Source organism: Amblyraja radiata, chromosome 32 (genome assembly GCF_010909765.2).
Source record: "Amblyraja radiata isolate CabotCenter1 chromosome 32, sAmbRad1.1.pri, whole genome shotgun sequence".
NCBI classification, from domain to species: domain Eukaryota; kingdom Metazoa; phylum Chordata; class Chondrichthyes; order Rajiformes; family Rajidae; genus Amblyraja; species Amblyraja radiata.
In genome coordinates this window covers 25,164,462-25,189,602 of record NC_045987.1, presented here as the reverse complement: position 1 = coordinate 25,189,602, position 25,141 = coordinate 25,164,462, and the positions used below count along the sequence as shown (strand labels likewise).

Sequence of the window (25,141 nt, the reverse complement as noted above, 5' to 3'; positions counted from 1 at the left end):
TTAGTTTAGAGTACAGCAGGAAACGGGCCCTTCAGCCCACCGAGTCCACGCCGACCAGCGATCACCCGTACACTCATTCTATCCTATGCACCAGGGACAATTTGCAGAGGCCGAGTTAACCTACAAACCCGCACGACTTTGAAGAGAGAGTGTTGGATTCCGCTCTCAGGGATGAAGGAATCAAGGGATATGGGGAAAATGCAGGAACGGGGTACTGATTTTAGATGATCAGCCATGATCATATTGAATGGCGGTGCTGGCTTGAAGGGCCAAATGGCCGACTCCTGCGCCTATTTTTCTATGTTTCTATGCCTGTGACCGTGTGGGTTTTTCCAGGCGCTCCGGTTTCCTCCCACATCCCAAAGTCGAGCGGGTTTGTAGGTTAATTGGCCCTCTGTAGATCGCCCCTAGTGTGCAGGGAGTGGATGAGAAAGTTGGATCATGTAGAACTGGTGCGGACGGGTGATTGATGGTCGATGTGGACACGGTGGGCCGAAGGGCCTGTTCCCACACTGTATCTCTGAACTATAACTTAACTAAAGGCAGGGACTGAAGAGGGAAAACAAATAACTCATTGACAGTGCACATGCGTGTGAATGCTGCTTCAGTCTGTTTCATACGTTGTGCGGTCCAGGCCCTTGTGAAAAGATTGCCTCTTACAGCCCAGACACTGCCCCTTCAGCCCAACCCATCCATGCCAACCTTTTTGCCTGCATTTGCCTCATATCCCTTTCATATCCCTTTCTATCCATTTACCTGTCCAAATGCCTTCTAAATGTTGTGATTGTACCTGCCTCTGCCACTTCCTCTGGCAGCTCGTTCCATACATCCACCACCCACTGTGCAAAAGGTCGTCCCTCAGGTTTCATAAGAGAATGTGTTGGAGCAGAATTAGGCCATTCGGCCCATCAAGTCCACTCTGTCATTCAATCATGGCTGATGTATCTCTCCCTCCTAACCCCATTCTCCTGCCCTCCCCATAACCTCTGACACTCGTGATAATCAATTTCCTGTACAACTGTACTGTATAATTTCCTTTATATTGTTCCCCTCTCACCTTGAACCTACGCTATCTAGTTTTAAACCCTACTGCTATGACAATCTATCTTATCTATGTGCCTGATGACTTTATACATTTCTATAAGGTTACCTTTCAGTCTCTGGTGCTCCAGGCAAAACAGTCCCACACTATCCTGTCACTCTCTCTATCTATAACTCCAGCCCTCCTACCCTGCTACCTTCCTTGTGAACCTCTTCTGCACTCTCTCCAGCTTAATCTGCAGCATGGCGATCAGAACAACACATGGGATCACAAGTGCAGCCTCACAAGTGTCTTGCTCAGCGGTAAAGGCCCTGTCCCACTTTCCCGAGTTACTCACGAACTCTCCCGAGTTTTCCCCTCGATTCGAACTCGGATAATTACGGTAATAGCCATCCGTAGGTACTCGGGGCTATTTTTTTAACTCGTGGACATTTTTCACCATGTTGAAAAAACGTCGCGACTTACCAGATGCCCCGAGTTCCTACGGCTGGCATTACGAGCTGCTACGAAACATCTACGGGCTCCTATGGCCTCGCTACGGACATTCCCCAACATTCCCTGAGTTCGAATCAACGGGAAAACTCGGGAGAGTTTGTGAATAATCAGGGAAAGTGGGACAGGGCCTTAACATGACCTCCCAACTCCAGCACTCAATACCCCACCTGATGAAGGCAAGTGTGCCAAATAACGTGACCACTTTGCCTACCTGTGCCACAATTGTCTCTGTACTAAGTCTTGTACAACAGCTATTCATTGCGTATGTCCTGCTCTGTCTTAACTTAACCTTGCACTAAATCTCATATCATAAGGTCATAAGTTCATAAGTAATAGGAGTAGAATTAGGCCTGTTCTATCTCTCCCTCCTAACCCCATTCTCCTGCCTTCTCCCCATAACCTCTGACATCCTTTAGAAGAAGCATTTAGACTGGATAGTATAAGAAAGAACTGCAGATGCTGGAAAAATCGAAGGTAGATAAAAATGCTGGAGAAACTCAGCGGGCGAGGCAGCATCTATGGAGCGAAGGAATAGGTGACGTTTCGGGTCGAGACCTATTCCTACGCTCCATAGATGCTGCCTCACCCGCTGAGTTTCTTTAGACTGGATAGCATAAGTTTAGAGCAGGGGTGGGGAACCTTTTCAGGTGGGAATGCCGCATTAAGTTAGCTATAATCTAATAAGGCCGCATCCAAGAAACTTCAATTAGATATACTTCAAAATATACATTATTTTGTTAAAATAGCCCTCATGTTTTAATTGTGGCCGTCAGTCGGGGAGGATTATTTTGTTGATTCTTCTTTTACTCTTTGGTATTTTAAAAAGGTTCATTTTAAAATTAAAATTAAAATAATAAAAGATGAACAAAAACATATTAATTAAAATAAAAGGATTTGTTCTACAAAATTTGGATTCATTCAAAAGGCCGCACTTAATGGCCTAGAAGGCCGCAGGTTCCCCACCCCTGGTTTAGAGGAATATGGATCAAATGCATGCAAGTGGGACTAGTGTAGATGGGACAAGTTGGTCGGCGTGGGCAAGTTGGGCCGAAAGGCCTGTTTCCACGCTGTACGACTCTGTGCCCCTACAAAGAATTCACAAACCTTCATGAAAGGATGAATTTTAGTCAAGAAATTTAATAATTTTCTCTTAAAATAAGCAAATTATAATGGGCACCTCTGGCTCTGCAATATGCAAACTGAGCTTTTTTTAAAAATAGGTTTAAAGTATATATTTGATGGGTTGTCACTCACCTCTCTAATCCTGAAGAGTGCTCTTCACTGAACTCGGAACTTTCACTGCTCCCTGCAAGAAAAATGAACAACATAAACCACTGACATTCAGTCCGAAAAAAAAAAAAGAGTTTGTACATTCTCCCCGTGACCTGCGTGGGTTTTCTCCGGGTGCTCCGGTTTCCTCCCACACTCCACAGACGTACATGTTTATGGTGTTAATTGGCTTTGGCAAAATTGGAGATTGACCCTAGTGTGGTTAGGATCGTGCTAGTGTACGGGGTGATCGCTGGTCGGCGCAAACTCGGTGGGCCGACGGGCCTGTTTCCGCGCTGTATCTCTGAACGCGAAAGTCTAAAGTGTGAGATGCATTGAATTGTGGAAAGCCAATGACGAACTCAAGATGATTGCAGAAATTAAGGAGTTTCTAGGAATTTTTACAAGGAGCAGGATCAATTCACACGTGTCATCTGTGTCGGGTTTCAAGCATTTCCCACCACCAGGGCGGGAAGGAATATTTCTGTCAACTCAGAGAATATAATGTTCTCATTGTGCTTGGATTGTCTTCTTATTCCTACTAACTATGATTGTTGGCATCCAGTAACAAGATATGACAGCCAACAAGACACCAATGCTTCTGCTTCCTGAGAAAATTTGGCACGTCTCCCATGACTCTTGCAAACCTCGACAGATGCACGATAGAAACCATACTTCCGAAGGGTCTCCACCCGAGATGACACCCATTCCTTCTCTCCAGCGATGCTGCCTGTCCCGCTGGGTTACTCCAGCATTTTGTGTCTGTCTTCGATTTAAACCAGCATCTGCAGTTCCTTCCTCCACATAGAAAGCACACTGTCGTGATGCATCACAGCTTGGTTTGGGAACAGCTCTGCGCAAGACTGCAGACAAGATAGACACAAATTGCTGGAGTAACTCAGCGGGCCAGGCAGCATCCCTGGAGCGAAGGAATGCGTGACGTTTCGGGTCAAGACCTTTCTTCAGACTGAGCAGAGAGTTGTGAATGTAGCCTAGTCCATCGCACAGACCAGACATGACTCTGTGAGTCCGGGACCACTTCACTCACAACTGCGGGAACAGTCTCCAACTTGCCTGGTACAAGAAGAGTTTTAGACAAGGAACCAGGAGCAGGCTGTGTGATCTTTCTATCCTGTGTCTATGGCTCAATACAATCGCTAGTTCAAAAGATCAGGGAGAATCAGTCCATTCTGTAGAGAAACCAAACTGGCTTCCTCTTACAGGAAAACCAAGAACAAAATAAACACAGTGAAAAATGACCTACAAAGCTGAAACACCAGCACTTTACTTCAAGCCTGCCATTAAACAGGCTGTGACTAATGTTTAGAATTCATGACAGACTCCTGAGCCGATGCCACAGGGAATACTGGGAGGAAACATGGCTTTAGAAACAGGGTCACCATAGACTCACTTTTTTCTTTCCTCTCGTTTTCAGAAAGAATATCCGCTTGAAGGTGCCGCAAATCAGTAGCAAATGTCACAATCCAATGCCACCATGCACCGCTCTCGCCCAGTCTGTATTGCCTTCATTGTATATGTTTCCTTGTGACACAGGACAAGCCCGACGGGTCTTTGCCAGCTCCCCTCGAGCATTTCCCCACAGCAGGGGTGGCACGGTGGCGCAGCGGTAGAGTTGCTGCCTCACAGCGCCAGAGACCCGGGTTCGATCCTGACTCTGGGTGCTGTCTGAACAGAGTTTTCTCCCCGTGACCTGCGTGGGTTTTCTCCGGGTGCTCTGGTTTCCTCCCACACTCCATTGACGCACAGGTTTGTAGATGAATTTCATTTGGTAAAATTGTAAATTGTCCTTTGTGTGTAAGGTTGTGCTAGTGTACGCGCAGTGGCGGACTGGCCAGGGTGTCAGCTTGCCCGATGGCAAGGGGTCCCTGATGAAGTGGGCCCCCTGTATCAAGCTGGCCCTCTTTGTCTCCTGGCAACCAATATTTTTAGACACAGTCCGCCACTGTGTACGGGTATGGCTGGTCGGAGCGGACTTGGTGGGCCGAAGGGCCTGTTTCGGTGCTGTATCTCTAAACTGTGCCCCAAAAGTCAATATGTGGCAATCTCTGCTGAGGTTATAATTGAGAATTCCTCCCTCCGAGTGGCACGGTGGCTCAGCGATAGAGTTACTGCCTTGCAAGGCTCTCCCTGTGACCGCGTGGGTTTCCTCCGCGTGCACCAGCTTCCCCCCACACTCCAAAGATGTGCAAGTTTGTAAGTTAATTGGCTTTGGTAAAATTATAAATTGTCCCTAGTGCTGCCCAATCTTTAATCTGAAACTTTGCCACAATATCATCATTCACACAGTTCATTAGCGTAACAGTATCACTGTCAACAACATATTAATTTCCTTGTTTAAATCACCAGCAGTTCTGCTGAATTCAATTAAATAAATCTGGAATTAAAGCTACTCTGAGCAATGGCAGCCTTGGAATTATTGAACAGCTGTAAAACCACATCTGCTTCACGAACGTCCTTACCCTGTCTGACCTATTTGTGATTCCAGACACACCATTGCGGTTGATTTAATTTAGAGACACAGCAATGAAAGAGGCCCTTCAGCCCACCGAGTCCATGCCGACCGTCAATCACCCGTTCACACTAGTTCTATGTTATCCCACTTTCTCATCCACTCCCCGCACACTAGGGACAATTTACAGAGGGCCAATTAACCTGCAAACTCCACACAAACAGCACCCGAGGTCAAGATGGAACCCGGGTCTCTGGTGCTGAGAGGCAGCGGCACTACCCTCTGCACCACTGTGCCGCCCGATATCGACGAGGCTGCGTTGGTCAACGTTGTTATTCAGTGGTTCAAAGTTGTGCCCAGAGCAGTGGAGGTTTCCGTTTCAATAGTGTGGATAAAAACATTGATCAGCATTTGTGTAGGCTGATCCCATCAACAGGACATTATATCTAATAGCAGTAATCCGTGGGGAAGTGAGGAACGAATTAGTTTCAGCTTGGACACAGTCGGCATCCACTTCTGTTGGCTGCCAGAGTGCTTTCCCTGCCAACAGATGGAGTATGTCAATTATGTTTCACACTGGCCCTGCAGCACGGAATATAAGCTTAAACTTAAACCATCTGAACCCAAAAACTCAATCTGCTTCTGCTGTCTGCAATTTGGTTCCGTAAGCTTTCTGTAGGAATTACCGACCAGTTGCTGCAAATGGCCGTTGATGCTGGTTATCAATTCCAGGCCATGATCAATAGATTAGTGCCGGCATTAGGAGATTTGAGGGATAAATGAGTAAATGTCTTCCAGTTACACATCAGCCAAGCTCTTACAGTGGGGTGGAACAAGGGCCACACAGCTTGGTCTAATAGACCCTTGGACAGGTTTGAAAAGACTGCGCAAGATAAAAGACGTTGGATAACAAGTCTATAGACCTTATTATTAGAGATAGAGCAAGGAAAATGTAAACCGCCTAACTCAGGTTTTACTTTAGATTTTAGAAATACAGCCCCTTCACTCCACCAAGTCCGCACCGACCAGCAATCACCCTGTACATTAGTTCTATCCTACACACGAGGGAATTTTACAATTCACTGAGGCTAATTAACCGTACACACCTGATTGATCTTTTATAGGATGGGACTTTTGAGGATGGGATCTTTTTGAAGGTAGGGCCATGGGTATCGTCTATATGGATCTTACTTGTGTGGATGTCTGTGCACCAGTCTCCCCACGTTAAACAAAATCACGCACAGGCGTCCTCCATGAGAGGACAGTCATACTCGTTTCGAGTGACCGCCGATGATGATGAAGGCAGCAACTCTACTGCTGCACCATCGTGCTGCACCTGAGTTGAGTAAGGCATTTGACAATGTCTCCCGTTTGTAGGCTGATCCTAAAGATTAAGATGCATGGGACCCACAGCAACTTGGTAGATTGGATTCAAAATGGACATGGTATTTGAAGAACAGAGGATAATAGGGAAGGGCTGGAGATCTGTGACCAGTGCTGTTCTGCAGGGATCAGTGCTGGGGTCTCTGTTGCTATATATGATATATATATGGTGATATATATATAGCTAGACACAAAATGCTGGAGTAACTCAGTGGGACAGGCAGCATCTCTGGAGAGAAGGAATGGGTGATGTTTCGGGTCGAGATCCTTCTTCAGACTGAACCCCAAACGTCACCCATTCCTTCTTTCCAGAGATGCTGCCTGTCCCGCTGAGTCAGGGGGAAGTATACAGTAAATCCAGGAGCCTTGGGAGCATTGATGTGCAGAAGGATCTTGGACTGTAAGTCCATAGCTCCCTGGAAGTGGCAAAGCAGGTACCTCAGGTGGTAAAGAAGGCCTTTGGCATGCTTGCCTTCACTGGTCAGGGTATCGATTATAAGCGTCAGGAAATCATACTGCAGATGTATAAAACTTCATGTCGACCGCATTTGGCGTATTATGTTCAATTCTGATTGTCCCCATGACAGGAAGGATGTGGAGGCTTTGGAGAGGGTTGAAAAGAGGTTTATAAGAAGGCTGAAATGTGGAAACAAATAACTGCAGATGCTGCCTGACCTGCTGCGTTACCCCAGCACTTTGTAACAATGCTGCCTGGATTAGTTCAGTTTAGTTTTAGTTTAGTTTATATTTGTCGTATGTACCAAGGGACAGTGAAAAGCTTTAGTTTGCATGCTTCCCAGTCAAAGAAACGCCTATACATGAAGACAATCAAGACTAGAGTGTGTATGAAGGAACTGCAGATGCTGGTTTACACCGAAGACAGACACAAAACGCTGGAGTAACTCAGCGGGTCAGGCAGCATCACTGGTGAGAAGAAATGGGTGACGTTTCAGGTCGAGACCCTTCTTAGAAACATAGAAACATAGAAATTAGGTGCAGGAGTAGGCCATTCGGCCGTTCGAGCCTGCACCGCCATTCAATATGATCATGGCTGATCATCCAACTCAGTATCCCGTACCTGCCTTCTCTCCATACCCTCTGATCCCTTTAGCCACAAGGGCCACATCTAACTCCCTCTTAAATATAGCCAATGAACTGTGTGGCCTCAACTACCCTCTGTGGCAGAGAGTTCCACAGAAAAAGTTGTTCTCATCTCGGTTTTAAAGGATTTCCCCCTTATCCTTTAGCTGTGACCCCTCTCAGAGTCTCTTGGTTGGAGAATCCCAGAGATTTACTGCCCTCTGTCCATTCGTGATCCTTGGGATCAGATATAGGATCACCCGTCGTTGTTCCAAACACTACAGAATACAAACACCTCTCTACATTCCGGCCAGGCATTCCTGAGATCCCATAGATTATACGGGAGGCCAATTAGTTTAGGAACAACAACAGCTGGAATAGAATGAACATTTACCCAGTTCTCAATTACTGGTAAATGCAGCATTTATTTCTGAAATGTCACCCACCATTTTGTGACTGTACTTTCACTTCACCAGAGGTTGTTAGCTATACGGAGAGGTTGGACAAACTTGGATTGTTTTCTCTGGAGTGTTGGAGGCGGAGGGCAGGCCCGATAGAAGTTTACAAAATGATGAGAAAGAAGATCATCTGAGTTTTATTCCCAGGGTGGAAATGCTAGAGGACATAGATTTAATGAATGTTTAAAGGAAGGACACAAAGCGCTGGAGTAACACTATGGGTCAGGCAGCATCTGGGAGAGCATGGATAGGCAATGCTTTGGGCCAGTGCTGAAGAAGGATACGACCCAAAACACTGCCTATCCATGTTCCCCTGGGATGGTGCCTGGCCCGTTGAGTTGCTCCAGCACTTTGTCTTTTCTTGGTAAACCAGCATCTACAGTTCCTCGTTTCCAACATTTAAAGGAGATGAAGGGCTAGTTCCTATGCTGTACTGTTCATACGTTCATGTGATAGGAGCCATTCGGCCCATCACATCTCCTCCGCCATTCAATCATGGCTGATCTATCATTCCCTCTATAGTCATTGAGTCATACAGCATGGAAACAGGCCCTTCGGCCTACTTACCCGCACTAACCCAACATGCCCCATCTACACTAATCCCACCTGCCTGCGTTTGGCCCACAGCCCTCTAAACCCGTCCTAACGATGTACCTGTCTAATTGTTTCTTAAACCTTGCGATAGTACCTGCCTCAACTACCTCCTCTGGCAGTTCATTCTATATACCCACTTCCCTTTGTGTGAAAAAGTTACCACTCAGATTCCTATTCTTCATCCCCTCACCTTAAACCTATGTCCTCTAGTTCTCGATTCCCCTACTCTGGGCAAGACTCTGCGTTTACCCGATCAATTCCTCTCATGATTTTGTACACTTCTCTACCTCAATAAGATCACCCATCTTCCTGCGCTTCAAATAAAAGAGCCTCAGCCTGCTCAACCTCTCCCTGTAGCTCAGGCCCTCAAGTCCTGGTAGCATCGATGTAAATCTTCTCAGCACCCTTTCCAGCTTGACAACATCTTTCCTGTAACATGGTGCCCACAACTGAACACAATACTCTAAACGTGGCAGAAAGAACTGCAGATGCTGGTTTAAATTGAAGGTGGACATAAAATGCTGGAGTAACTCAACGGGTGAGTCAGCATCTCTGGAGGGAAGGAATGGGCGACGTCACCCATTTCTTCCCTCCAGAGATGCTGCCTCACCCACTGAGTTACTCCAGCATTTTGTGTCTACCTTCACTCTAAACGTGGCCTCACTAATGTCTTAGATAACTGCAATGTGACCTCCCAACATCTATACTCAATACTCAAGACTGATGGCCAATGTGCTGAAAGCTATGTTAAGAGGTTTACCAGTGGTAAATAAAAAAAGAAGAGAAAGCAGGGAGAGACCATTTGACCACTTGTACCTCCACCATGGAGGCATAGAGTCATACAGCGTGGAAACGGGCCCTTCAGCCCAATTTGCCTACTCCAGCCAACATGCCCCAACTACACTGGTACCACCTGCCTGCATTTGGCCCATATCCCTCCAAACTTGTCTAATGTTTCTTAAACGTTGCGATAGTCTCTGCCTCAACTACCTCCTCTGGCAGCTCGTTCCATACATCCACCGCCCTTTGTGTGACCAGTCAGTAAGATCATGCCTGGCCCATCATCTCAGCACCGCATTCCTGTACTAACATCAGATCCCTGTGTCTCCTCAATATCCCAAGGTCCCTCAATATCCTTGGCGTGCAGGTTCGACACTCCGGGGGGGGGGGGGGGGGGGGGGAAGATATTTCTCTTCATGTCCATCCTGGCAGCAGTCCCCGTTTCTTGAGCGTCCCAGGCACTCCAGCCAAGGAAACACTGACGCCATGTTTGCCCAGTCAGGCCCCGTAAAAAAGTTATATGTTTCAATGGAATAGTTTTTCATGGCGTGCGGTTTTTGGTTACCATACCTTAGGTGGGATGTCACAAAGCTGGAAATAGTGCCGGAAAGTTCCACAAGGATTTTATCGAGACTGGAGGACTTGAGTTGTAAAAAGAGACTGCGTGGGCTGAGGCTAAGTTCTCTGAAGAGTGAAGGAGTCTGAGGTATGATCTTACAGAGGTTTATAAACATCACGAGGGGCATTGATAGAATGAATGGTCCCAGTCATTTCCCCATGGTAAGGGAATCAGGAACTAAAGGGCAGAGGCTTAAGATGAGAGGAATGATTTTAAATGGAATTGATGTCCATTTTGTATTTTGGGCTTATCGAACAAGCTGCCGGAGAAAGTGGTAAGGACAATTACAATGCTTAAAATACATTTAGACAGGTACATTAATAGGCGAGCTCGAGGCCAAATGCAGGCAAATGGGTCTAACTGATGCGGCCAGCTTGGTCAGCGTGTGCAGGAACGAACTGCAGAAGATAGACACAAAAAGCTGGAGTAACCCAGCGGGTCAGGTGGCATCTCTGGAGAAAAGGAATAGGTGACATTTCGGGTCGAGACCCTTCTTCAGAACCAGCATGGTGGGGTTGGGCCGAAGGGCCTGGTCCTGTGCTTTATAACTAGTCTTCCTCAGGATGAACCCTTGAATTAATCTGGTAAACCTTTGATGATTTGTTTACGATGATGCCTGGGTCCCAGGAAGGACCAACAATCTTTGAATCTCATAATTTTCCATTTTTTTCTCCTAACGTTTTCCGACATTATATACCGTCTACCATTTCCTTTTCAATTTATGTGGCGTCTCTATGGTCCCAATCACTTCATAATCCTCAAAGCAATGCATGTTGCTCCTTGGGTATCTTCGGCAAACTTGGATATACTACACTTGATCACCATATCCATGTTATTGGTACAGAGGGTGGTGGGTGTATGGAACGAGCTGCTGGAGGAGGTAGTTGAGGCAGGTACTATGACAACGTTTAAAAGAAGAGGGGTTGGGCTGAAAGGCCTGTTTCCGTGCTGTATCTCTAAACTAAACTAAATTTGTTTGTATCTGTGTGTATACCATATGTACATTACCTACATACACACGCAAACATATAGTTGCATATATATTTATATCTATAGATATGTGTGTGTGCGTATTATGTATATATACACTTATACATATACCATATACATATGCACATACATATAAAAATGAACTGCAGATGCTGGTTACAATCAAAGGTAGACACAAAATGCTGGAGTAACTCAGCAGGTGAGGCAGCATCTCGAGAGAGAAGGAATGGGCGACATTTCGGGCCGAGACCCAAGGGTCTCGATGGGCTGAATGGCCTAATTCTACTATAACTTGTGAATTTGTGATTTGAATGATCCACAAAATGGTTGGCAGAGCAAATGGATGATTCCTGCTCCTAATTTCTATGTTTATATTTTAGATTTAATTTCTTTCAGCTCCTTATTCACATTAGACATGCTGTGTGCAATTTCTAGAGGTTTGTTGTATCTTCTCCTATGAAAGCAGACAGGAAATATGTTTCATTTCTCTGCTATTTCCTGAGTCCCCCATAAAATGTCTCCTATTTGGCTCTGTAAGGCACCGAGATGATTTTCTTTGCTATTTCCCCCCATTTAAATGTCTCTAGGAGCTTTAACGATCTGTTTTACTGGACCTCACCGAATCACTCTCCTTCAACCCTAACTCTAACCCACACGCAGGGCACTGGGGAACTCCACATCATTTGGGAGACTCCTGGGATGTGCCACAGAGCCGGCCGCTGAGAACAAAGAGGTACCAGCTGAGGGGGGGGTGGGGGAGGGGCGCTGCCGAGAGCTGAGAGGGACTGGGCAAGGGGGGACCGCCAACTACTGACAGGGACTCAGAGGGGGGCAGCCGAGAAGTAAGGGGGTCCCGGTGAGGGGGCCGGGCGAGGACGAAGATGGACCTGGCAGGGGGATGCCGAGAACTCACAGCGCCCCAGCGCCTGGTTCACCGCTGCGAGAAGATAAGACTGCACTAAGAACTTCTGAAACGTCGGCGCCAGAAAAACATGGCGACTCTGCCTCTGTAATACTGCCTAGGAGAGGTCTGCTGCGTGATTTTACTGGGTTGTATGCAACACAGCACTGTACCTGGGTACATGGGACAATGAAGTGTCATTGAATCGTTGAATCATATCCGGCCTTTCCTTGCTATGTATTGGGAGAGCTCTACGTATAGTGACCCAGGTATGGCAGAATGGCTCAGGGAAGAGGAGCTGAAGGACCTGTCCCACTTAGGCGATTTTTTAGGCGACTGCCGGCGACTAGGCTGTCGCCACACGGTCACAGGGGTGTCGCCTGTACGGTCGTGAGTCGTCTCCACAGTCGCCCAAAAGAGTCGTAGCGTTCTTTCTGGTCGCCGCTGGGTTTTGAAATGTTCAAAACGTTTCGGCGACAGTCGGCGACCGTGGGCTTGTCGCAGCTCGTCTTCTCCTGAGGTAGATTGTCGCCGGTGCTGACTTCGGTGAATTCCATTGCCGTAGTCACCGGCAGTCGCCTAAAAAATCGCCTAAGTGGGACAGGCCCATTAGTCCAGTCGCTGTTTTTTCGGCGACCTGCTACGACTATGACAGTCGCCTAAAAAAATCACCTAGTGGGACAGGCCCTTGAGGCATAGAACAGTACTGCACAGGATCAGGCCCTTCGGCCCACAATATCTGTGCTGAACATGGTGCCAAGCTAACTAATTGCATCTGCCTGCACATGACCCTTTCCCTCCATTCCCTGCATATCCGTGTGCCGATCTAAAAGAGTCTTAAACACCACTATCGTATCTGCCTTCCCCTCCACCCCCGGCAGCGCGTTCCAGGAACTCACTGTGTGAAAAAAGTTGCCCCGCACATGTCCTTTAAATATTGCCCCCCTCACCTTAAACCTATGCCCTCTAGTCTAGGTTTAGTTTAGTTTAGTTTAGTTAGTTCAGTTTAGTTTATTGCCACGTGTACCGAGTTACAGTGGAAAGCTTTTTTTGTTGCGTGCTATCCAGTGAGTGGAAAGACTGTACATAATTATAATCGAGCCGTCCACAGTGTAGAGATACAGGAAGAATCGAATAATGTTTAATGCAAGATGAAGTTGAGTAAAGTCCGATTTAAGATAGTCCGAGGGTCTCCAATGAGGTAGATGATCGGTCAGGACCACGTTCTAGTTTATGATTGACTGATAACAGCTGGGAAAAAATCATCAGTGTCCATGTGTAATGTGGACCAGACCACAAACTTGAATGTGGTTAATTGGGAACATACAATGCAAATAGAATCCCCCCCCCCCCCCCCACACTCCCCCCGGCATCATCGCCGGCCCTTACCGATGGACACTCCGTTGGCGAAAATGGGGGCCTCCTGGTTCTTGGCGGGACTGTGGCTTTCCAGAACGCTGTCGTCCAGGAGGTGGCGAGGCCGCTCGGTGGGGAAGGTGGCACTCCTGCTCTCCACCACGCTCAGCTGGCACATCACACTGGAGGAGAGAAAACACCTGATCAAAGGGAAGGCAGCCCGTGGGTCACCTTCATTATAACTTCAGTGTACTTCAGTGTACCTCCGCACTAGTGCCCTCAGTATTAGACATGGCGGAAATCGGTCAAAACATGGGGGTGGGGACACATTTCTTGGTGGCCGGCCGCGCACGCGCGCACACACACACTCGCACACACACACGCGCACACACACGCACACGCACACACGCACACGCACACACACACACACACACACACACACACACAGCTTCGGCCATGGGCCCTGTGGATGGTAACATCGGGAGCTGACCTGGTTGGTCACTGACTCCGAACTCCAGCAACAGCAGCTTTGTCTACCCCGAATCGTGGGGCTTCAATCGGCCTGTTCGCAGGGCTTTTCATCGCCCGCCGCAGCATAAAACCGGCCGTTAGATCTTTCATCGCCCGGCACGGGCTTCACCATCGGCAGCCTCGATCGCCTCGACGCAGCAATTTGACCGCAGGGCGGTGGAAGATCCCGCGGCCGATTTTAAGCCGTGCCGGTCCGGGCGATGAAAGGCCCCGCGAACGGGACGCCTCAAGCTCCGCTCTATGATCTTTGCTCCACCAGGACGTCTCCCTCCTCCAATCACCGCGCTCTATCCTCTTTCCCAACCCCCTACTTCCGCCTCTGACCCGACACCTCCCTCCTCCAATCATCGCGCTGAATCATCATGTCCCGCCCCACAACCCCCACTGCCTGCTGACCTACATTTCTCTCGTCCAATCGGCGCCCTCGATCATCAGTCCCACCCCCACTGACTCGCGGAAAGCGGAGATTTTTAATAGTTACTTTCACCTAATTTAAAAACCTGGATTACAAAACATGTGGGGGGATTGTCCCCACCTCTCAAAACATGTGGGGGGATTGTCCCCACCTCTCAAAACATGTGGGGGGATTGTCCCCACCTCTCAAAACATGGGGGGGATTCCCGGGATTTCCCCCCGTGGTGTTAGACTACAAGCTGGTCACAAGCCAAGCCCAGGCTTCTATGTAACCTGCCACTGCTGAAAAAAAACTAAACTAAAACCTCCAGCTCCCTCAAGCACAGCCCCGTCTAAAATGGTTCATGTTGTAGGAGCAGAATTAGGCCATTCGGCCCATCAAGTCTACTCCGCAATTCAATCATGGCTGATCTATCTTTCCCTGTCAAGCCCGCTCTCCTGCCTTCGCCCCATGACCCCTGACACCCGTACTAATCTAGAACCTTAAAAATATCCATTGACGGCCTCGACAGCCTTCGGTGGCAATGAATTCCACAGATTCACCACCATTTGATTAAAGACATTGCTCCTCATCTCCTTCCTAAAGGTGCGTCCTTTTATTCTGAGGCTGTGGCCTCTGGTCCTAGGCTCTCCCACGAGTGTAAACTTCCTCTCCACATCCACTGTATCCGGGCCGAAACCGGCAGCATTCACACAGCATCTCAGGGACCACACGTGATAAAGAGTCTGTCCCCCCCCCCCAGTTAATGCAAGACCCAGACACTTGGTCTCAGATATCCCCGATGGCCCGCTAATCCTGACCAGGGAGGGTGGAAGGTTCACAGTGGGACTCTGTCCAACTCCGCCAGTGGGCAGGTGGAATAATCCGCCATCCATCTGTTCAAGCCCAACCTCTAGTCCTCGGGCGGCACTGTGGCGCAGCAGTAGAGTTGCTGCCTCACATCGACAGACACCCGGGTTCAACCGAAGTGGTCAGCGCGGACTCGGTGGGCCGAAGGGCCTGTTTCCCTGCTGTATCGCTAAAACTAAACTAAACTACTCCCCGCGTAGGAAGGAACTGCAGATGCTGATTTATACAGAAGGGGGAACTTCTTTACTCAGAGAGTGGTAGATGTGTGGAATGAGCTTCCAGTGAAGGTGGTGGAGGCAGGTTTGATTTTATCATTTAAAAATAAATTGGATAGTTATATGGACGGGAAAGGAATGGAGGGTTATGGTCTGAGTGCAGGTAGATGGGACTAGGGGAGAATACGTGTTCGGCACGGACTAGAAGGGCCGAGATGGCCTGTTTCCGTGCTGTAATTGTTATATGGTTATATGGTTATATAGACACAAAGTGCTGGATTAGCTCAGCGGGTCAGGCAGCGTCTCTGGTAAAGTAAAGTAGCCTTTATTGTTGTTTGGGGTCGAAGCCCTTCTTCAGTCTGAAGAGGCTGTTGCTGAATCTTGTGGTAGGTTCTCCTATAGCCCCACCCCTCAAAGATTCCCATCGACCCTAGCCCACCTGGTCAGTTCCGTTGGTACTAATGGATCCCGGGAAGGTGGGCACGGACAGCAGCGTGACGCTTACTCAACCGGTGTTGTCACCTCCTGTGGAGAATACCAGCTTAAAGGGGCTGTCCCACTTGGGCGACCTAATTGGCGAGTTTAGAAGAGTTTAAAAAAATGACATGTGGAAAACCTCCTTTGACTATGATGAAGACCAGCTACGACTAGCTACGACTAACTTCGGGAAAATTGGACACCGAATAGTGGAGAGTGAGGACGACCTACGATTTCTCTTCGACTATGATGCAGACTATCTATGACTACCTTCGACTAACCTCGATTACCTACGACTAACACGCCGACCTACTACGACCTACTACGACTAAACCTACGAGTAAAAAAAGTAAGGATTTTTTCCATGGCGACCTTTCTTTACCCACGGGCATTTTTTAACATATTGAAAAATACGCCGCGACCTAGCTGAGGCCTCGAGTACGCGGAGACCACTCTAGAGCATGAAGGAGAGTTACGAAGGCCTCCTAGGACCTCGTGTCGGCCATGCAGCGAGTATGAGTCGAGGGCAAACTCGCCAGAACTCGCGGATTAGGTCGCCCAAGTGGGACAGGCCCTTAACTCTTGAATATTCCCAGATGGTGTGGACTGGGAAAGGTGTGCAGAGTGTCGAGGACCATGGCGAAGGACAACAATATCCAACACGGTGAAGTCCATCACTCGCGGTTTATTTTGAGGTTTTCAAGCAACCATCCTGACCTCTCCTGACTCATGCAAGAAATGGGATGAAACTATCATTGATACCGAGGGAAATCTCCCTCTCTAGTTCAGCCAAGACCTTAAATCATTTAAAACCCATTGCACTACGACCTTGCAGAAATGCCAGAGCTAGACTTTCCAGATGAGCCAATAAATGATTATTATCTCGCGCAGATGTTTAAAAGCCACAATAAACTACTCTGTTTACGATGATGGGACTATCCAAACCTTGGTTCTGACATTGGCGCCTGGGACACATGGTCAACTCTCTGAGTTTGGCCGGGAACAATTTGGTCAGCCCTTAAATGGGGAAACATCAGTGGTGCAGCGGGAGAGTTGCTGTAGAGTAGAGTGCCGGAGACCCTGGTTCGATCCTGACTATGGGTGTTGTCTGAACGGAGTTCATACCTTCTCCCCGTGACCGCATGGATTTTCTGCGGGTGCTCTGGTTTCCTCCCACATCCCAAAGCATTACGGGTTTGTAGGTTAATTGGCTTTGGTAATCAGTGTATATGGGATAGTGTTAATGTGCGGGGATCGCTGGTCGGCGCGGACTCGGTGGGCTGAAAGGCCTGTTTCCGCGCTGTATCTCTAAACTAAACTAAACTAAACACAGGTGTCAACAAGAACGTCCAGCGGTGACTGTGGCTCATAGTGGAGAACTTTCACCTCCCAGGTCAGAAGATTGTGGATTCGGGTCCCCTTTCAGAGACTCAAGGGCAAGTAATCGGGCTAATGGTCATGTGTTCTAGTTTTTTAGTTTTAGTTTTAGATATAGAGTGCGGAAACAGGCCCTTTGGCCCACCAAGTCTGTACCAACCAGCGCATCAACACTACTCTACATACATTAGGGACAATTTACAATAATACCAAGCCAATTAATCTATAAAACTGTACGTCTTTGGAAACATAGAAAATAAAAAAATATAGGTGCAGGAGTAGGCTATTCGGCCCCTTGAGCTAGCACCACCATTCAATATGATCATGGCTGACCATCCAAAATCAGTACCCCGTTCTGGCTTTCTCCCCATATCCCTTGATTCCCTTAGCCCTAAGAGCTGGGTGTGTGGGGGGAAACTGAAGATCTTGGAGAAAACCCACAGAGCGAACATACAAACTCTGTACAAACAGCACCCATAGTCAGGATGGAACCCGGGTGTCCGGCGCTGTAAGGCAGCAACTGTACCGCTGCGCCACCGTGCCGCCCCTGTTGCACTGAGATCTGTTGAACAAGTGATGGGCTGGTTCCACAGGATCCTGGATGACACTGATCACTCCATCTACAGCTCTAAAATTTGTCATCTCATCCATCCTGCCTCTGAGACCTTGATTTGTACACATTCACTGCTTTCCTTTCTGCTCTATAATAGGCCAGTACTTCAAGTGCAATGTACTTCACTGGCTATGAAACGATATGGGACATCGTGAGGTTGTTAAGGTTGCTAATGAAATGCAGGACCCTTCATTCATTCACTATTCTCCAAGCCAAGGGGGATAGGCACCACCGACACCAGGTTGTCCAAGGTAGATCGGGGATGAGTGGGTTTATGTGCGATGAACGTTTGACGGCACTGGGCCTGTATTCGCTGGAGTTTATGAGGGGGGACCGCATTGAAATTTACCGAATAGTGAAAGGCCTGGATAGAGTATATGGGGACAGGATCTTTCCACTAGGACCAGAGGGCACAGCCTCAGAATAAAAGGGCGTACCTTTAGGAAGGAGATCAGGAGCAATTTCTTAGCAGAATTCATTGCCACTGACGGCTGTGGAGGCCAAGTCAATGGGTGTTTTTAAGGCTGATATTGGAAGATTCTTGATTAGTACGGGTGTCGGGGGTTATGGGACGAAGACAGGAGAATGGGGTTGAGAGAGAAAGATAGATCAGCCATGATTGAATGCTCTATGACTTATGAACTTATATGAGCTGTTGAAGATAGCGGAGCCAAGGGATAAGGGGAGAAGGTAGGAACGGGGTACTGATTGTGGATGATCAGCCATAGTTAATGGCGGTGCTGACTCGAAGGACCAAATGGCCTACTCGTGCACTTATTGTCTACTGTCTATGAGGTGAGGGGCCCTGGGGTTTATGACAGGACATAGCATTTGCACAGTGGTGGGCACCTTGTTTTGATAAGGCATTGGGCAGTTGTGTGTTCATGGGAACCAGAACCAGTGGCGACACTGGCCTTTCCAACCTGTAACGTCATCCCGTGTCCCAGCTAGTGATCCACTGGACGATCCGCTGGGCGGTCATAGAGAGAAATAGGCTATTCGGCCCACCGAATCCATGCCCTCCATCAATCACCCATTCACACAAACCTTACATTAACCCCATTTCTTATTCTCTCCTCATCCTCATCCACTGTATTCTGCACTCTGTATCTTCCCCTTTGCTCTACCTGTTGTACATGAGTTTGGCTTTCATGCATGGCGTATGTGATCTGTTTGCAGAGCATGCAAAACAAAGCTTTTCACTGTACCTCGGTACACGTGACATTAGTGAACCTAAACTCAAGCCTAAACTCCTACCGGGTGTTCTCCACTCACATTGGGGCAATTTACAGAGATCAATGAACCGGCCAGCCCTCATCTCTTTGGGATATGGGAGGAGACCAGAGCACTTGAGGGGCAATCTTACACGGTCACCAAGAGTCAAAGAGTCATACAGCACGGAAACAGGCCCTTCACACCAACTTTCCCATGCTAAGCCAAGGTAATAATAATAATAATGGATGGGATTTATATAGCGCGTTTCTAGAATACTCAAGGCGCTTTACATTGCATTATTCATACATTCCTCAGTCACACTCGGTGGTGGTGAGCTACTTCTGTAGCCACAGCTGCCCTGGGGCAGACTGACGGAAGCGTGGCTGCCAATCTGCGCCTAAGGCCCCTCCGACCACCACCACACACATTCACACACAGGCAAAGGTGGGTGAAGTGTCTTGCCCAAGGACACAACGACAGTATGCACTCCAAGCGGGATTCGAACCGGCTACCTTCCGGTCGACAGCCGAACGCTTAGCCCATTGTGCCATCTGTCGTCCCATGGTACTCCATCTACACTAGTCACACTTGCCTGCATTTGGCTCATATCCCTCAAGCTTTCCTATCCATGTGCCTGTCCAAATGTATTTTAAATGCTGTTATAGCACCTGCCTCAACCAACTCCTTATGTGGCTTATTCCATACACCCAACACCCTCTGTCTGAACAGGTTGCTGCTCAGGTTCCTATTAAATCTTTCCGCTCTCACCTTCAACCTATGTCCTCTGGTTCTTGATTCCCCTCCCCCCGGTAAAAGACTATCTATCCTATCTATTCCCCTCGTGATCGTATATACCTCTATAAGGTTACATCTCATCCTCCTACAGCCCTTGGCTGCTCAACCTCTCCCTATAGATCAGGCCAGGTCCTGGCCATATCCTTGGAAATCTTTTATTTAAGAGTTTAGAGATAGTGTGGAAACAGGCCCTTTGGCCCACCGAGTCCACACCAACCAATGATCACCTGTGCACTAGTTCTATCCTAGACAGTGGGAACAGAGGCCAATGAATCTACAAACCTGCAGGTCTTTGGAGTGTAGGAGGAAACCCCGAGCTTCTGGTGAAAACCCTTCTTCAGGTCTCGACCCGAAACCTCACCCATTCCTTCTCTCCAAGGATGCTGCCTGTCCCGCCGAGTTACTCAGGCTTTTTGTGTCTATCTTCGGATTAAACCAGCGTCTGCAGTTCCTTCCTACACATCTCTCCCGTGGCAGGTTGACACAGCACTCCAACTGTGGCCTCACCAGCGCCTTGTACGGAACTTGCAAACTCCACACAGAGAGAAGGGGAGGTGGGGATCTCATGTGGATCTGGTGGCCCTGTCTGGGTTTGCTCAGGTACTTTGTGCTGTGCTGAGCTGGCAGTGCTGTGCCTGACGTCCCAGCTGGGAATTCTCAACGCCCAACTGTGTGAGTGCTGACACAGATCAGACAGCTACAGGGAGAGAGAGACTGGATCTCAGCCAGCAGGTAAAGGGTGCACCAGGAGGTAGAAGAACTGCATCTGGAAACACTTGATTAACGTTCAGTTCATGGCAGCTCCCTGATGCATTCAGCCAGCGAGCTGGTTGAACTGCAGTTGACACCAATGGAACCAAATACACCCAGCTTCTGAAAGCAGTTTTTGACTAGCCTCACATAATGCTTGCGGATTGAGAAGGTTAAAAGGCAATTTGAAGATATTTTGAACAGCCGTTCAGGTTGTCGGGGCGATAAAGGGTCGCTGGGCAATGAACAATGTGCTGGAGGAATACTAAAGCTTCACCGAGAAGATCTGAAAGCAATCGCTGGGGATGGCTGTCGTAGTCTTTGTCTTAGGGTGGTTCGGTGGCGTATCTGTAGAGTTGCCGCCTCACAGTAAATTGTCCCGAGTGTATAGGGTAGAACTAGTGTGAAGGAGTGATCAATGGTCGGTGCGAACTCAGTGGGACTGTAGATCGGCCTGTTTCCAAACTGTATCTCTAAAGGAAGCTAAACTAAACTAAACCTATTAATAAGATTATCAACCTGAAACAATGAGTGAAATATGTTGGATGGTGTGTAGGATAGAACCAGTTTGAGTTTAGTTTAATTTTCACATGCACCGATCTACAGTGAAAAGCTATTGTTGTGAACGGATGATTGTTGGTCGGCATGGACTCGGTGGGCCAAAGGGCCTGTTTCCACATTGTATCTCTAATGCCCCTGTCCCACATAGGAAACCTGAACGGAAACCTCTGGAGACTTTGCGCCCCACCCAAGGTTTCCGTGCGGTTCCCGGAGGTTTTCGTCAGTCTCCCTACCTGCTTCCACTACCTGCAACCTCCGGCAACCATCTGCACCCTCCGGGAACCGCACGGAACCTTGGGTGGGGCGCAAAATCTCCAGAGGTTTCCGTTCAGGTTTCCTAAGTAGGACAGGGGCATAACTATACTAAACTAAACTGAACCGAACCAAACTAAACCAAAACTAAACTAAACCAAACCAAACCAAACTAAACCAAACTAAACCAAATTAAACCAAACCAAACTAAACCAAAAGCTAAGCTAAACTAAACTAAGCTAAACCAAACCAAACTAAGCTAAACTAAACTAAACTAAACTGAGCTAAATCCCCTGCGTAATGAGCGCCAGCATGAGGTAAGGATGTCACTGTGTTTAAGCTCAGTGCCTCGGCCGGTTTCAACTCTCTGGAGAGTGTGGAGAGGCGATGACTCACTTGTTTCCCAGGCTGTGGCTCTTGCGGTGTCTGGGCACGGGGGGAGTGCCGGGGCTCCCTGTGACCGCCGTGTCCGGACACGTTGGTCTCCGGCTGTACCTCACCGACGCCGAAACCTCCGAGGGACCTGCAAGGAAAGAGACTGGCCGTCAGCACTCATCCGGAGCGTTCATACAAGAGCCCAGAGAGATAAGAGAGTTTCATTTTTAAATGTACCGACAATGCAACAACGAACCTCTCACCTGCAGTGGCGGAACATGTCAGTATACATGGGACTCATAGATACCAAGGCTCAATTCAATTCAATTCAATTCAACTTTAATGTCATTGCACAAATACTGAGTATGGGTACAACGAAATGCAGTTTTGCGTCAGTCCGTAGTAGTGCAATATAGAAAAAAAAAAAAAAAAAAAGAAGATACAGAATAATCAAAAATACAGAATAATTAAACAATGGGGACGGAGGGACCGGAGAAATCTATCGGCGGGACTCCGAGTTCAGCAATGTGATGGTATAATTGTAGAAGCTGTTCCTCATCCTACTGGTACGAGACCTGAGGCTCCTGTACCGCCTCCCTGATGGGAGGAGGGCAAACAGTCCATGGTTGGGGTGGGAGGGGTCTTTAATGATCTTCCCAGCCCGTCTCAGACACCGCTTTCGGTGGAGGGCATCCATGGCAGGGAGCGGGGCACCGATGATGTGCTGCGCGGTTTTCACCACCCGTTGTAGTGCCTTCCTGTCCGCAACAGTGCAGCTGCTGTACCATACCGTGAAGCAGGTGGTCAGGATGCTCTCGATGGTACAGCGGTAGAAGTTGGTCAGGATCTGGGGGGACAGGTGGGCTTTCTTGAGCCTCCTCAGAAGTAAAGGCGCTGCTGTGCCTTTTTGATCAGCTTGGAGGTGTTGAGGGACCAGGACAAATCCTCCGCGATATGTACCCCAAGGAATTTGTAGCTGGAGACGCGCTCCACCTCAGTCCCGTTTATATGGATGGGGGTATGACTGCCTCCTCTGACCTTCCTGAAGTCGACAATAATTTCCTTCGTCTTCTTGGAGTTGAGGACGAGGTTATTGTTGGCACACCAGGTTGTCAGGTGCTGGACCTCCTCTCTATAGGCTAACTCATCATTGTCACTGATCAGTCCTACCACCGTGGTGTCGTCAGCAAACTTAATGATGGCGTTGGATCCGTACTTAGGGATGCAGTCGTGGGTGAAGAGGGAGTAGAGGAGAGGGCTGAGCATACAGCCCTGTGGCACGCCGGTGTTCAGTGTGAATGTGTGTGAATGTGTGTGAGTGATTGGTGGTGGTCGGAGGGGCCGTAGGCGCAGATTGGCAGCCACGCTTCCGTCAGTCTGCCCCAGGGCAGCTGTGGCTACAGAAGTAGCTTACCACCACCGAGTGTGACTGAGGAGTGAATGAATAATGCGATGTAAAGCGCCTTGAGTATTAGAAAGGCACTATATAAATCCCATCCATTATTATTATTATTATAGTGGAGGAGTTAAGAGAGTTTTATTGCTGTATGTACTGAAACGGAACAATGAAGTCAATTCATAATCCCAATACTAGTGCAAAAAAAGCCCAAAGTCCTTTGTGCAATCAAAGATGGTCCACGGTTTACAGTTTGGGTTTGAAGAAGTACTGAACTTTTCTCTCTTGTTTATTATCTTGCTTACAGTGAAGGACGTTTACATATTCTGTTGTTCTGCTGCAAGTAAGAATTTCATTGTTCTGTTTGGGACATGTAACAATGAAACACTTGACGTCATGTTCTCTGGTCATTGACATTTCCACCTTGGGGAAAAAATCCAGACTGTCTGACTCTATCTATGCTTCTCATCAATTTATAAACTTCTATGCGGTCTCCCCTCAACCTCCGAAGCTCCAGAGAAAACAATCCAAGGTTGTCCAAACTCTTCTTCTGGCTAATACCTCCTAATCCAGACAGCATGGTGTGCACCTCTCAAAGGTGTCCACATCCCAATGACAGCCCTGTGCTAGAACAAAGGTTCCGTGGACCCACGTCTATCTGAAGTATTTTCATTCACGACATTTCATTCGCATCTTAGTGAAGGCAGAAGCTGTAGGCTCTTGTACTGTTGCTGCCTGTGTGATAAGAATAAGACAAGAATGCTCCCACACAGGTCCAGCAATGAAGAATCAGTGACCATATATTTCAGTGGCTGGTGCTGTGTTAGCTGGAGAAGGGACAAGTACATGCTATTTTTGTCTATCTTGGTGGTCAAGGCCCTGCCTTGAGAGGTACTTGGGGGAGGCATTGAGCAAACCTTATAGATAATGAACACGGCAGTCATTGTGCATTTGTGATGGAGAGCTTAGAGACACAGCATGGAAAGAGGCCCTTCGGCCCACTGAGTCCACACCGACCATCGATCACCCGTCCACATTAGTTCAATGTGATCCCGCTTTCTCATCCATTCCCTACACTCTAGGGGAAATTTACAGAGGGGCCAAATAACCTACAAACCCGCACGTCTTTGGGATGTGTGAGCAAAACGGAGGAAACCCAGGCGGTCACAGGGAGAACGTGCACACTCCACACAGGCAGCACCTGAGGTCAGGATTAAACCTGGGTCTCTGGCGCTGTGAGGCAGCGGCTCTACCAGCTGCACCACAGATTAGATAGCATGCAACGTAAAGCTTTTCACTATACTCCAGAACACGTGACAATCCAAGTGGTTCAAAGCTAATCCTAAAGTGGCACTGATGTTCTTCTGACCTCCAGACAGGTAACGTTGTGGCTGTACAAACATATGGACGGAGCAGTGCCAGTAAAAAGAGCACTTTCAAAGGAGAAAGTCACGAGAAAGGGAAACGAGAGAAATAGACGATGATATAGAGAAATATAGAACAAGGAAAGAAAGATATGCAAAAAAGTAATGATGAGAAAGGAGAAACAGGCCATTGTTAGCTGTTTGCTAGGTGAGAACGAGAAGCTGGTGCGACTTGGGTGGGGGAGGGATGGAGAGAGATGGAGTGCCGTTACTTGAAGTTAGAGAAATCAATGTTCATTCCACTGGGCTGTAAGCTGCACAAGCAAAATATGAGATGCTGTTCCTCTAATTTGCGTTTAGCCTCACTCTGACAATGGAGGAGACCATTCCTTCTCTCCGGAGATGTTGCCTGTCCCGCTGAGTTACTCCAGATTTTTGAGTTTATCTTCGGTTTAAAACAGCATCTGCAGTTCCTTCCGACACAGTTTCAAAGGTAATGCATTGCACATTCAGAGATCA

At 48.0% G+C, this 25,141-nt stretch overlaps 1 protein-coding gene across 4 annotated transcripts in view; it reads right to left on the bottom strand.

Annotated features, from left to right (window-relative positions):
- ralgps1 (Ral GEF with PH domain and SH3 binding motif 1) overlaps positions 1-25,141 on the bottom strand; it is a 729,016-nt gene that overhangs the window by 38,658 nt on the left and 665,217 nt on the right. For 2 of the 4 annotated variants that reach the window (XM_033049388.1, XM_033049390.1), the window contains exons 13-15: positions 21,884-22,010; positions 13,471-13,637; positions 2,792-2,843 (exon numbers count right to left, since the gene is read on the bottom strand). In XM_033049388.1, the coding sequence (XP_032905279.1) occupies positions 2,792-2,843; positions 13,471-13,637; positions 21,884-22,010 (346 nt within the window). The remainder of the gene's footprint in view (positions 1-2,791; positions 2,844-13,470; positions 13,638-21,883; positions 22,011-25,141) is intronic. The other 2 variants (XM_033049389.1, XM_033049391.1) reach the window with 1 other exon arrangement.